Consider the following 15,067-nt stretch of genomic DNA (forward strand, 5'->3'; position numbering starts at 1 on the left):
ATTAAATTAATTTGTATAGCCAGGCACAGTAATGGAAAGTTACATCACCATGATGATAACAAGTGTTTATGGCAAGGCTTTTGGCTGAAACTTCAGAATCTCCATTTCCAACACCTTTGGTCTGTTTGATACTATTGCTTCCATTACAACATCCTGGCACCAAACTAATAGGTAACAAGATTCATCATTCAATAATCTGATCTAATTTCCATTCATTTAATTTTTAATGCCTGCTGATAGCAAAACAACAGTAAAAACCAAAGTTTTTCTTTTCTTTTCTAAGATCATAAAGATACAGTTTAAAATATATGGTATTATATTTATGTGCTAGAAAGGTATAATTAAATAACTCATCATATAGAAATCTTGATAAGGTTCTAATTGCTAGATCTCAAGAACTACAGGACCTATTTTAAAATGAAATAAAACATAGTGAAGCAGGAAGTATAGGACAGTTCAATCTTTGTAAACTTAACATCCGTGAAGAAGTAAACCACAAGGCATGCATGATAATGATACAACGGTTGTAACTTCTGACTAAAGCCATCAGAACTAATGGGAAGTCTTTTTACGGATAAAGGATAGGTTTTGTTCTCCACTCCACTAAAAGAAAAATACTTCTAATACAGCAGCCATGACTATTTCTATCATCAAGCTTAATCCAAACAAGAGAGAGGTGCACCGAGTTAGTCAAAAGGCAAATCAGGGAATAGGGATTACACCTGTACTGGAGAGAATTATACTCCATCTAAAGACTCAGACTAACAGCTGGGTTATTCCTTGACTTAGCCTTGAACCGGCAGGTTTTTGGTGGTGGTCAGGAGTGTGTTTGCACAGCTGAGGCTAGGCACCAATTGCACCCACTGCTTGAGATGTCTGATCTGGCCATGGTCACGTATGTCTAGCGTGGCCATATTTTGGAAACCAAAAAGGAGGACAGCATGGCCAGCCCTCAAGGAGGTATGCCCACCCCATCATGCCCAGCCCTCAAGGGGGCATGCCCATCCTGACATGACTTCCCCCCAAGGGGGCATGGCCCTGGTCACATGTTCTTGACCAGATACAAAAGAAGCAAGGCTCCTGCAGCTTTAACTGTTGTGATGAAGAGGGAATTTCACCAGGCGCTGCATGCATAGAAATGACACCTGCTGAAATTCCCTTTCCTATACAATTGTTAAAGATACAGGAGCCCTGTCCTCCTTTCCATGTGGTCACCCTACCTTCTGTCAAGGAGGACTATGCACCCACCAAAGCCTGCCCTCATGGATCATGCAAGTAGCAGATGCTTTCAGAGCCTAGGAGATCCAGACACACTCAAACAAGCCAAACCACACTATGCAATCACATATTACCTTGCCCCTTAGACCAGACATTGCTGCTCACATCCCTTTTGGGCAGCAAAACCTGGGCCAGCTTGGAAAGAGCAACAGGTGAGGAAGGCCTCTGGCACTCCATTGAACATGTCAGCAGCCAGTGTACCTGCTCACTCCTTGCAAGCAGCCTCACTGACTACAATGGCAAATTGCAATGTTTGGCTACTGGGCACCTCTCTCTGCCCAGTCAGGCACCAGTTTACAATGTTATTGTTAAGCAATTTTGGATGCTGGATGTAATGGTCTTACAGCCCCCTTTATAACTTAAAATGCATCACTTCCGCATTCGACAGCTGCTACATTTATGATTTTAGAATAATAATAATGATAATAATAATAATGGCAAGCATGTTATTTTTTGTTATTTTTTTATGTTTCCATACATGTGAGAGTTTCACATTTTAAACTCAATTAAGGTGCAACCCTATGCATGTTTAGAAAGAAAAAAAGTCCCACAATTCTGCTCATACCCCAGCCAGCCATGCTGGCTAGGGATTTTAGAAGTTATAGGACTTTTTTCGGACTAAACATGCATAGGATTATGCCTTTAACTCAAAAATACATGAATCAAATAGGATTTCCTTGTGCTGTGGAACAGACTTACTTAGGAGTAAGCACCATGTTGTTATAGGAAAGGATAATATATATTTTTAACAAAGAGTTATAAATAAGTATCTGTCATGTGGTACAGAGGTTTCCCATAGAAAACCTGTCTGCTTCACTGTTGTGATTATTTGATTGGGACTGAAGTGCATAACTGAAGAAGAGGCACTATATATAATTTTAGGGGCACTAATCATTACTGTATTTTTATTGTCTTTAAATATGGTTAAAAGTCCCCCAGTTATCTTGCTATTCTATTTCTACAATGCCTTTATCTGTATGCTTTTTCCTGTCTTTTCTTCACCATCTCTTCTTTTTCAGGCTGAATTCAATGCACATTTACCTCAGAGTAAGTCCTCTTGATCTCAGTGGGGCTTACTTCAAAGTAGACAGCCTTAGATTGTGTTAAAGCTTTGTTTTTAAGGTGACACGAGATACACACATACCATGTTTACCAAAAGAATGGCTTGCTGGTTACTGAATCATATCTGTTCGGGAAAAAAGGCGGCTGGATAAAATAAGCAAGGGCAGACAGGAATCATTTTAGCAAGTGTTCTTCCCTCTCCCCCTTTTTAGCAATCCCATGCAGGGTTACTTAAAATAAGCCTCGCAGAGCATAAAGTGGCTCCCTCCCCAAGAAGTGTGGTTAAGTAGGGTGACCACATGAAAAGGAGGACGGGGCTCCTGTATCTTTAACAGTTGAATTGAAAAGGAAATTTCAGCAGGTGTCATTTGCATATATGGGGAACCTGCTGAAATTTCCTCTTCATCACAACAGTTAAAGCTGCAGGTGTCCTGCCCTCTTTTAAATCTGGTCACTCTAGTATAGCTCCTGCAGCTTTAACTGCTGTGATGAAGAGGGAATTTCACCAGGTTCTCCATATATACAAATGATACCTGCTGAAATTCCCTTTTCTATGCAACTGTTAGATACAGGAGCCCTGTCCTCCTTTTCATATGGTCACCCTAGAGGTAGTATCCAATGTTAGTCCTATGTAGAGTAGACCCATTGAAATGAATGAGACCTAAGTTAATTACAACTAATTTAAGTCCCATTCTTTTCAATAGGTCTATTTATGTAGGACTAACATTGGATACTACCTGTTGTGGCATAAAGTCCCCACCCCCATATATAATTTTTGGGACACTAATCATTACTGTACTTATTATGGTCTTAAAATATGGTTAAACATTCCCCAGTGATCTTCTACAGTGCCTTCATCTGTATCCTTTCTCCTGTCTTTTCTTCAGCCTCCCTTTTTTTTAGGCTGAATCCTATGCACATTTATCTCAGAGTAAGTCCCATTGATCTCAGTGGAGCTTACTTCTGAGTAGAGAAACTTAGGATTGTGCTGTAGCTCTTAACACAAGATACCTTAAAAACATTTTTACCAGAAGAACTGCTTGCTGGTTACTGCATCATATCTGCTTGAAAAAATGGGGTTGGATACCCTAAGCTAAGAGGGGGTTGAATAGCCCCCAGGAATTTATCCAACCCCCTTTTAAATCCATCCATCCCTTTCTTTCTTTCCCAAACCAGGTGCTATGCAAAGGACTTTCCTAAAGGATCTTTGTTTCTCTCCATTTATCCGCTCTTCTTTTCTCAGGAGCAGCCACAGAGAAGCACATTTCACAGGAGTAAGAGGAACTGCTGTGTGTTGCTGCCACTCTGAGCTGTCGTTCTCTTTTAAAGTTCCATGATCCTCCCCATCAATCCTGTCCTTCTCCATGGAGCCAAGCTCCTTCCAGCCAGAGTTTAAAAACACGCACTCCCAAACCAGACCCCGAGGAAAGAAAGGGTTTCTCAGCACTTTGCTCTCGCTTCCTAATCTTCCCTCTCTAGCCTCCCCCTTTTTCCCTCCCATCACTTGGCTCCTTTTTTTGGGGGGGGGGATCTCCTCCCAGAAATGGCTAATTTAGAGCCCTGCTCCAACCCAAATCAAAAGCAGCCACTGGGAATGAGTCTGTCAGGGCAGGCTCGGCCCAACGTGTGTTGCCAGCTTATGCGCCAGCCGCCACCTCACTGCCGTTTCCCCACCTCTCCCCGCACATCTGTGTTGTTGTTGTCATTGTCATCATCCTTATTATTGCCACTGAGGCTAGGCAGGCAGGCAGGCAGCTGGCATTTTTGTCTTCAGCGCACTGACACAAGCGCAGCCTCTCTCAGGATAAGTCTTCTACTTTAGCAGTCTCACGAGAGTTCAGATATCCTGGAAGTTTTGTATGACTTAGCACGTCTTCTGGGTCAGGAAGGAAGCTGGTGGCAGTGGCACATTAGCATGCAAAAAAGAAAAATACCTCAGCCTGTGTGTGCTTGCTTGCCCTGAGACTCGGGTACCAAGCATACAAGGTTGAGAGAGGCGCTGCGGGAGGGAGACGCGAGTTGGGCACGGTGGAGGGGAAGGCTGCCTCCAGGTTGCTCATCTTTTTGCTGGAGAAATTACACCCTTTACTGGTTGCCCCAGTGACTCGTGGTTTTGCCAGTGTTTTCCAGGAAAATCCGGTGTAAATGGTCAGTCGACGTATGTCTTAGTTACATCCTGTTTGGCGTAACGTAGCAGGCTTTAAATGGAGCTGCCTTCAAAAACTGTTTAGAAATTTCAGATGGTCCAGAATGCTGAGGCCAGACTGTTGCCGGGATCCGGTTACAGGAGCACGTGACTCCCTTGTTGCAACAGCTACACTGGCTACCAGTCTGTTTCCAGCAGAATTCAAAGTGCTGGTTATGACCTATAAAGCCCTATACAGCTAGGGACCAGGCTATCTGAAAAACTGCCTTCTCCTGTATGAGTTTGCCCCGGTCTTGCTATCTTCTGATGTTATCCTATAATTAATTGTGTTTTAATGCATTTGTTTTCTTATTGTTTTAATCAAGTTTAATTTTTGATTGCAAGCAGCCTTGAGTGCCATATTTCTCGGTGGAAAGACGGGGTACAAATCAAATCAATCAATCAATCAACACAAGCTTTTTGAGGCCATTGTACCTGTAAGACACCAGCATGGGGGTGGGGAAACTTTTTCAGCCCAAGGGCCAAATTCAACTTTGGGAAAGCTTTTGGGGGCCACATTACAGTGGTGGGTGGAGTAAAAGGCAAGAGGGCAGGCCAAAGGCAAAAGGGGGTGGGGCCAAAAATGCAAAAAGTACCAGCATAATGTAGCTTAAAGGTTTTACTGCCAGTAACTAAGCTTTAGGGGAGGCACTTCAACCTTTTAGAATGGGGAAAAACTGCACAAAAGCACAAATGATTGGTAGTTGGGGGGAGTGGGGCCAAGGAAAGGATGTGTGATCATCTGGAGGAGTGGATTGGGACCCCAGGAGGGCCAGAGTTGGCCCCCGGGACTGAGGTTTCCCATCCCCAATTTATAAGAATACACACAAAGACAGATTTAACTAAGAACATACCTGCTGGATATTTTACCTATTTGGAAAATATGTTCAGTCACTGCCCTGTCCATGGTGTGCCTCTTAAGGAACACTGCTTCTATTAATCTCCCTCTAGATTCTGCAGGCAAGTTTGGGCTAAATGGCACTGACTAAATGACTACATTTGATCTGCTTCTCCTGGGACTCTGCTGCTGTTAGTTTTGTATTTTAAATGACTGAATTTTTTTGTTTCTATCGCTACGATTCAGTATTTTATTGATTAACTGTCCAGTGACTTTACTTGAAGCAAACTGCCTCGAGTTAAGTATTTTTGTAAAGCAGCTAATAAATTATAGAACAAACAAAATAAATTAAAGTAACACAGTGGCAAAAAACGAAAAAGAAAAGCAGCCTTGTGATTTGGTTATGTGCTTCCCTGCGTGGCAGGGAATGCCATTCGGAGATCGCAATAGCTCAGGTCTGTTTCTGCAAAGTCATTCAAAACTTTAGATGATTTAAGACAAGCCACAGGTTCTCCCTTACCTGTGCTCCAACTCTCGGATAGACAGAATGACTCCTGAAGTCGATGCCCGCTGCTGGAAAGTGGCCAGAAATGTGAACTCGCTTTTATTCCGGAAGAGCTGAATTAACTTCTCACTTGTGTGGGGTGCTGCGTGGATTTCTCTATCTATAGCTTTAAAAAAATGTAATTGGAAAAAGAAGAGGAGGGGAAGAAGCATGCTGTAAAAATGTTCACATCCAAAAGAGTAAGGAAACACTTTTCATTTGTGTCTCCTGCGGATATATTCTTCATTCTGGGCGACTTGCCCACCACGTGCTACGGCTGCACTCGTGCAATATGAGAACAGAAAACATCATCTTTATCAGTGTGCCCCATTTGTCACACTGACAAGTTCACATTCCAGCATCCACTGATTTCCTGACAGAGTTTCTGACAGGGGATGGTGAGCCATTCAGGTCTGTGGTGAGCAGATTACATTGCTGATTCATGAGGTGTGCTGAAACAAGATAATGGGCTCCGAAATTCAGAGGGACTGACTGTTCGAGTCTATTGCTAAGCTCAAATTTCAATTTTACTACTGTCTCAGTTACTCTCCTTCCATAATACATCTAGAGAATCTGTCCTTGTACCATGTATGAGCAGAGATGCATTATTGCTAGCAATGTTCTATCAACATACGTTTCCCTCCCAACCTATTTATTTCAATACCCTGACACACATGATATATTTACAGGAACAATCATAATTTCTGGGACTTCTGGGCTTAAACAAACAATGTGCGTGGTGTTCATGCAATATTTATTTGGCCACAGTCTGATGCTCAGAGATGCACACCACTCCCTATCCAAGCAGGGGAAGGCAGCACTCCACCATTCCACTTAAAGTCACATCTCCTTCAGTTCTTGTTAGTTTGCACTGCTGCCATTATGGATGGGGAAAAAAGAATGAAAGAAACAGATGACAACAACTACATTAAAGAGAATGACTCACCAACCTTTCAACCTACATTTCTGTTTGCTGCATTTCAAAGCTCCAGCTTTGTCACATATTTTGGAGATTTGTGTCAGTTTCCTGAATTCCATTACTTTTTTGAAAAGATACAGTGCACTCTCTCTTTGCAAAGGGTTTAAGAGTAAAATTCCAAGGGTGGCATCCAATTAAGTCCTCCTGCTGGCAGTACTGCATCCATCAGCAGAACAGGGAGGGGGCACGTCCCCCTGGAGCCCCCAGCACCGCCCTGAAAATATGCTCTGGAGGTTTTGGGAACTCTCTGAAGCAGATTTTGAGGAGGTGCAAGGGACTGCAGTGAAAAGGAGTGGAGAAAAGAATCCTGTTGCCCAAGTGAAAATCCACTCATGGGACACTGGATTATGCCCCAAGCAGTGCCGGTCCTACCATCAGGCAGAGTGAGGTGGCCTCAAGCAGGAGATGATGGGTGGTGTGGAGGGGGCAGCCACGACAACAGGAGCACTCCCCTGGATATTCCCCTCTGATGGAGGGCAGAGCAGTGTGTTCCATGTGGTCTACGCCACTCCCCCTAACCTAGCCTGCTGCCCTAAGATGAAGTGGAGGATGCTGACCCATCACCAGTGTTGAAGCAAGATTCAACCACTAAGTCTGGTCAACTTCTGTAGGTAGAATGAAGAGACGCCAGTTTGTCCTTCACCTCAGGCAACAAACATCTTGGACCTGCCCAAGACTAGATTCCAAGCTGAACAAAGGCCCTTCCTTAGCACAGTCAATGGCAGCCAGTGCCTCCAAAAATGGATGTGTTACAAGTACATGCAGTCTTCTCCATCCAGCAGAGCCTTGTGGGTCAAAAGGCAGAGACCTCAGTAATCACTCTGTTCTAAGGTGTACACAGCCATTGTTCTACCAACAAGCAAAACCAGCCACATATCAGTCAATTCAGGCCCTTGCAGACCAACTCAATTGAGATGACAAACTGTGCACAATCAGAAAGCAGAAAATAACCTACACAGAGAGCAGATAACTACAGAAACTGAGCAGAGACACAAGCTAAAACATGTTGCATATTTTATGCATTAATGGATACTAGTCAAGATAGCTATATACTACCTCCGGTATCAGAGGCAGTACATCTCCGTACACCAGTTGCTGGGAAACATAAGCAGGATGGTGCTATTGCAAGCTTCCCTTACGAGGCTGGTTGGTCACTGTATGAACAAAATGCTGGACTAAATGGACCCATGGTATGATTCAGCATGGCTCTTATCATATGCCTCTATCTGGACAGGGATAACCTAGCTTCAGTTGTCCATACTCTAGTAACCTCCAAATTAGTTTACTGCAATGCCCTCTACATGGGGCAGCCTTTGAAGACGGTTCGGAAGCTGCAGCTTGTGCAAAATGCAGCGGCAAGATTGATAGCTGGTGCAGGGAGGTCTGAGCATTTAACACCGATTCTGGCCCACTTGCATTGGCTGCCTATACGTTTCCAAGCCCAATTCAAGGTGCTGGTTTTAACCTATAAAGCTCTACATGGCTTGGGACCGCAATACCTGATGGGACGCCTCTCCCGACATGAACCTACCCGTACACTACGCTCAACATCTAAGGTCCTCCTCCGAGTGCCTACTCCAAGGGAAGCTCGGAGGATGGCAACCAGGGAGAGGGCCTTTTCGGTGGTGGCTATTGGGATATGTTGCTCTAATATTCACAACCTTATTTTAGTTATTGCCAGACTGGGCTTCTGGCCAATAATCTTATAACAGAGTTTTTGCAGCGGTTTCCAGCACAGTCAGCACAGATACAGATTAAGACAGAGACTTTCAGTAGGTTTAAAGAAACCTTTACTGGCATATAAAATATAATTTAGTTATGGCAATCACAAATACAAATACTTACATACGGTCAGTCAAAACAGCTCTGATACATGGAGTGATACAGTGATACAATGATCTCTGATACATGTACATGGGAATACAATCCTTTTATAGGCTAACTGTACAATTACGCAACTGCTTGCAATCCCTTAATTGAAACAATCAAGACACCAATTATTCAATCATGACATCAATGTCCAGGTGCAACGTTGACCTTTAAGTTTTCTGCTGAGTCTTCTGATTCCTCCAGCTCCTCAGCAATTAGTAAATCCCTGGAAACATAACCAGGATCCATTCCAGGATCCAACAGTGGCCCCCCGACTGTGGAATGATCTCCCTGATGAGGCTCGCCTGGCACCAACATTGTTATCTTTCAGGTGCCAGGTCAAGACTTTCCTCTTCTCCCAGGCATTTAAAGGCATTGAACGCTAAGTTTGTTTTTTAATGGACCCCAGAATTGTTGTTTTAAATGGATGCTGCTGTTTTTATACTGTTGTTTTTATGTCTCTGATGGTTTTTAAATTTTGTATATTTTTAATGTTTACTGTTTTTAGCTTTTGTGAACTGCCCAGAGAGCTTTGGGTGTGGGGCGGTATATAAATGTAAATAAATAAATAAATAAATAAATTGGCTCAATGAATTATGTATAGAGAAGACTTTTCTAGAAAACACTGATTTAGAGATGATGGGTAGTGAAGATAGAATCAAAGCTGCCATAAAACAATACACCTCTCTTCTTCCTAACTGAGTATCATATGCTACAGACAATCTATTGACTTCATGCTTTGCTTCCAAGCTTCTAGAAGCATTTGGCTGACCCCTTTTGCAAACTGGGTAGTAGACCAGATTGAGACAAGTGGCTTGCCTGAAAGTCACTTACTGAATATAAGGCAGAGGTTGGATCTGAGCATCCAACCCCCTCTTTGAGTCCAGATTGGCCACTACAACACCCATTTTAAAGAAGTTAGGCTGGGTTTTCCACATCGGCTCCATGTTTAGGAAGAGGAAAGGAACCTCTCGAGCAAGCACTGAGTCATTACTAACTCTTGGAAGGACACCAGCTTTCGCTGATTTTTTTTGGCAGGCCTTATAGTGGGGTGGTTTGCCGTTGCCTTCCCTGGCCATTATTACCTTTCCCCCAGCTAACTGGGTACTCATTTTACCGACCTTGGGAGGATGGAAGGCTGAGTCAACCCGAGCCAGCTGCCTGAAACCAGCTTCCGCTGCGATTGAACTCAGGCCGTGGGGAGAGTTTCGGCTGCAGAAACTGCTGCTTTACTGCTCTGCACCACACAAGGCTCATGTTTAACATGACATTAAATGACGGATGACTTTCTAATGTGAATAGCAACCTTTAGGGTGAGAGCCCTAATCTTCAAGTTGTCGGCATCTTAGCCCCACATGCCCAGCCCTTGCTTGGTATCTGTTGCACTTGCAGATCAAACAAATATATAATTCACAAGGCACACAACTACTAATCTATAACAATTTTCAAACCTGGAGTAAGAGAATACTTTTTATCACATATATCAATTTTTAAATTCTATACATATAATACCATCGCCAAAATATGAAATAACATTGATACCATTTATATTAACAAGCTGACACGGCTGAATAAGGTGTGTTTAAACAACAGTTTAACAGACGATGATAAGGAGCAAATGCTAAGCGGAGTTGTTTCATACAAAGAGAATAAACTGTTTTACAATGTTATTTATAAAGAGAATAAACAAAGAAAAACAGGCATCTGGTATATTTTCAACCTGTTTCGCAGGGAGGTTCTTCAGAAAGTATTGAAGCACCATCCTGAAAGCTATTGCCGTGGATAAATGGAGGTTTTCATTATTAGAATGTAAGCCTATGCGGCAGGGTCTTGCTATTTACTGTTTTACTCTGTACAGCACCATGTACATTGATGGTGCTATATAAATAATAATAATAATAATAATAATAATAATAATAATAAATTCCTCAACTCCATATAGAAATTCACTTGAAGTCCCTCCCAGCCATGGTTGTAAAGCCTCAGATGTGGTGGGCTCCTCCGAGCACTTGCAATTCTACATCAGGGATAGGCAATGTTTTGGGGTTGTGCGTACATTCAGCAATTTGATAAACTGTCCTGGGCACAATCACAAAATGGTTTCCATGGGGGACATGGCAGAAGACAAGTATCCTGCCCCAAATACTGAAAATAAGGTAGGGGTGTGGGCTGGACCACAATACACTAAATAACTTCCATGAACCACAGTTTTCTGCATAAACTTCCTCGAATCACAGTTTTCTGCATAAACAGAAATCTATTTCACAACAATCCCAGCTGTTGATAAGAAAATGTGCTAATTTGTTTTTAAGTGGGAGGGGTGGGGTACCTTGGTAGGTATCAAGGAAGGTGTCCAGTGATACATTGATGTGAACAGACACCATGTTGCCTACTCCTGGTCTACATCCAACCTATACATATAGATGGATGTACAGTACAAGAGCTAAGTACTGTGCTGATACACTGGCCGTGGTGATGAATTTATAAAAGAATTTCACTTTCCCAGTCACAAACTGTTGGAAATTTAATGCAGGCCAAATATGATATCCCTGTATGAGGAACTATACTGAGGAAATATGTCTGTACTGCTCATAGCATATGAGTAACAACTAGATATATAGAGAAAGGGGGGGTACATATTCTTCACAGGCCTCCAAACTCAGGACAGCCTGTCTCACAAGCCAGTAAAGCTACATTATGTTCTGATTGTTCATAGAATCATAGAATAGCAGAGTTGGAAGAGGCCTACAAGGCCATCAAGTCCAACGCAGTGGGACTCAATGCAGGAATCCACCCTAAAGCATGCCTGACAGATGGTTGTCCAGCTGCCTCTTGAAGGCCTCTAGTGTGGGAGAGCCCACAACATCCCTAGGTAACTGATTCCATTGTCGTACTGCTCTAACAGTCAGGAAGTTTTTCCTGATGTCCAGCTGGAATCTGGCTTCCTTTAACTTGAGCCCGTTATTCCACGTCCTGCACTCTGGGAGGATCGAGAAGAGATCCTGGCCTTCCTCTCTGTGACAACCTTTTAAGTATTTGAAGAGTGCTATCATGTCTCCCCTCAATCTTATCTTCTCCAGGCTAAATATGCCCAGTTCTTTCAGTCTCTCTTCATAGGGCTTTGTTTCCAGACCCCTGATCATCCTGGTTGCCCTCCTCTGAACACGCTCCAGCTTGTCTGCATCCTTCTTGAATTGTGGAGCCCAGAACTGTGACTTAGCCTCACAGGCTTTTTATACAGTTAACTGAATTGAAGATGTGGCTGCAAGCTGGAGGCCTTTCAGTTCAAATAGGACATGCAGCCTTATCTTAAAGGGAGACTTTAGCCTAAAGTCAAGCATGTCACATGCCTCTAACTTTAATATAGTGGTTTGAGCCACCGTAGCTAGAAAGGCAGTCTTAGGACCTAACTAGACGTGACATTAAATGAGGGATGACCTTCTAAGGCAAATAGCGACCTCCAACACAACAGTTTTCAACAGGACTGCAGCAGGATATGAAATGGTTAAACTCCCATCTCTCCCCTGATAATATGTTCTAAAATGCATTAACGATGACATCTAGTTTGGTCCTGAGAAAGGCACGTAAGATGGAGATGTCTAATTCTACCCAAGGCCACTTAAAATAGTGAAACTCTGCCTAGGAGGTACACATGCTAATTGCAGAGTTGTGCCTGCAGGTACTGAAGTACTCCAGTGACCCCCAGGTGTCATACTATGGATTATTGGCATCTTGAAGAGGGCATTCAGGAGCTAGGACAGTACCAAAGAGGTTAACTACTTTTGCTGTAATGCACCTTCAGTTAGCTCCACTACCACCACATACACGCACACACAAATTGATTGTAGCAGTGGTGTGTGCGATTCAGTTTCCCTCTAGAAATTATAGCAAGTCATAGAAAAGAGAGGGCCTCCTCATCTCTGTTCTCTCTCTTTGTAAATAGTTAATGTATGCCCTTAAACATTAGAGTTGATGATCCAAGTTTTAGGACAGACATCCCAATCGGGTGCCCCTCCAAACGTTTACACCAGCCAGCATGGTCTCTGGTCACGAACCCTGGGAGTTGTCATCAAAAACATCTGGAGGGCATCAGATTGTAATCAGCTGCTTTAGGGGGCATCAATTTGTGTATCACAAATTTGTGTCTCAACATAGGTCCTTGAAAGCATGAGAAACTCTTTTTAAGAGTCTTTTTGCATTTCCAGACTTGCCCTTCCACAAAAGGAAGAGCAATTTTCATTTGCAGAAAGAACTAAGATCCAGCAGAGGCTCCTTGCTTTTGGTGGTGGGGAGGTGATTTTACCTGATTCCCCCTTCCCCTCGTATTCCACAGTGCCACCTCCCATTGTTCCATGGAAGAAGTGTGAGAGAAAGGAGTGAAAATAATCTTGCCCTGCCCCCCCCCCCCCCCGTGGCTCCAGCAGGCAAGCCTTGTAGAGTTTTGGTTACTGGTAAGCTAAATACAACTGTTCAGCTTTTGCACAACACACACAGAGCTACTTTTACAACTACAATAATACAATATTCCATCCATACGAAATTCACTGAGGGGAGCTAAGCCATAAAAATGGGCGTTCTGGGGACAACTACAAACCTTGCTGGAAAGAACATCACCTTGATGTGGGGAATAGCGAGGATGGCACACTGAAATTTATGGCACAGTGGCAGCTAGCCCATACAGAAGTCTTATGGCAAATGCAGTAGAATTCTTGCATCAACCACTTGCTCTCACTCATTCAAACAAACTAAAAAAGAGGGCAGCTGGCCAAAAGAGCTCAGGAACGTGAATTAAGCATAGATCAACATTGTCACCTAGAACTGCGCCTAAGTTTATGCAGAGAGCCCGCTATAGTCTTGTGAGTTGCGAAAAGGGATGCCCTGTAGCTATTCATCTCCCCCCTTTTTTAAAAAAGCCTACATTATTAATTCCTTTGTGAATAAGTGCAAAGAAACAGAGGTGCCAGCTAGATGAGCTTGGGCACTAAGAATGGAAAGACCAGGCTACTTCTGGCCTGTTAAATCTGTTCCATCCCATTTCCAAATTAATCTGTGATTTTTTGATTTTTTAAAAAATGCATGAACATTTGCATTCAAATGCATATTCAATTGTGCATTTTAATTTATTTATTAAAATTAATTATTGTATTTTATTTTCCACAAAGGTTACCAAGAGGGTGTACAACAATTCAAATAAAAATATATAACATAAAAGCAATAAAAACATATTAAAACTGCACTGAAACAACATTAAAACCACTACTCACAGTTTAAAAGGCCATATTAAAGAGATGCTTCTTAACTCCTTTTCGAAACATGAAGGGAGTGGGGACCAGTCTTAGCTCTGAAGGGAGAGCATTCCACAATATGGGGGGTGGCACAAGAGAAAGCCCTTTTACGCATAATTGACAAACAGGCCTCTGCAAGAGGAAATGGCCTGAAAAGGGCTATTATTGGAGATCTTCATAATCAGATAGGTTCATAGCAAGACAGGCAGTCAGATAGCCAGCCCCTAAACTATTTAGGGTGCAATCCTATGCCAGAAAAGAAGCCCCACAACTCCTGGTATTCCCCAGCCAGCTAAACAGGCATAAGACTGGCTACAATCCTATACATAGGGTCTATTCAGATGACACTGAGGGCTCTGTGGTTAGCTTAACCATGCCTCCCTGTGGTTAGCATATGGCACCGTAAACCCTATCTGGGTCCCGATTTTCTTAACCACACGCTAACCACAAACTTGTTAGATGAGTGCCTGAGTCCGCTGAATGCTCTGCCTCGTATCCCATCACCCCTTGCACTACAGGAGCCGGCAATGGCACCCACCATTTTAGTTCAGTTACTGAAGTCAGCAGCCATTACTGCAGTAACGCAGCCCTCTACACTTGTGATCACCATGTCCTGTGGCTGTAATGCTGGTCCCCAGTGAGGAATATTGATCCCCACTGTCTCACCAGCCAGGAATTACTCCAACATATTTGTTTACACGGAAGGCACCATGGTGCCATCCCGAGCTTGCCACCATTTTGGAAATGTCTGCCATTATGCTTGATGCAGTCAGCCATTTTGATGAGGCACCTGTGCTGTGCCAAGCTCGCCACCATTTTGGGAGTGTCTGCCTGATCTGGGGATAATTGTGGATCACTGGGGCTGGATTCTGGATAGCGTTGTATAGGGTGACCAACTGTCAGGATTTCCCCGGATTTGTCCTGGGTTTTGTTCTTCCCATGGTGTCAGGGGGGATTTTCTATAATTTTCAATAATGTCCTGGAATGACACACCTTCCTCTTTAAGGCTGCCATTAGCATGGCAGGA

General features: G+C 43.2%; 1 protein-coding gene across 2 annotated transcripts in view; it reads right to left on the minus strand.

The window, feature by feature from the left end:
* The window catches only part of NELL1 (neural EGFL like 1), a 564,084-nt gene that overhangs the window by 485,376 nt on the left and 63,641 nt on the right, over nucleotides 1–15,067 (minus strand). For both annotated transcript variants that reach the window (XM_063117360.1, XM_063117359.1), the window contains exon 3: nucleotides 5,884–6,034. In XM_063117360.1, coding sequence (XP_062973430.1) covers nucleotides 5,884–6,034 — 151 coding nt within the window. The remainder of the gene's footprint in view (nucleotides 1–5,883; nucleotides 6,035–15,067) is intronic.

Source organism: Elgaria multicarinata, chromosome 2 (assembly GCF_023053635.1).
Source record: "Elgaria multicarinata webbii isolate HBS135686 ecotype San Diego chromosome 2, rElgMul1.1.pri, whole genome shotgun sequence".
Classification (NCBI taxonomy): domain Eukaryota; kingdom Metazoa; phylum Chordata; class Lepidosauria; order Squamata; family Anguidae; genus Elgaria; species Elgaria multicarinata.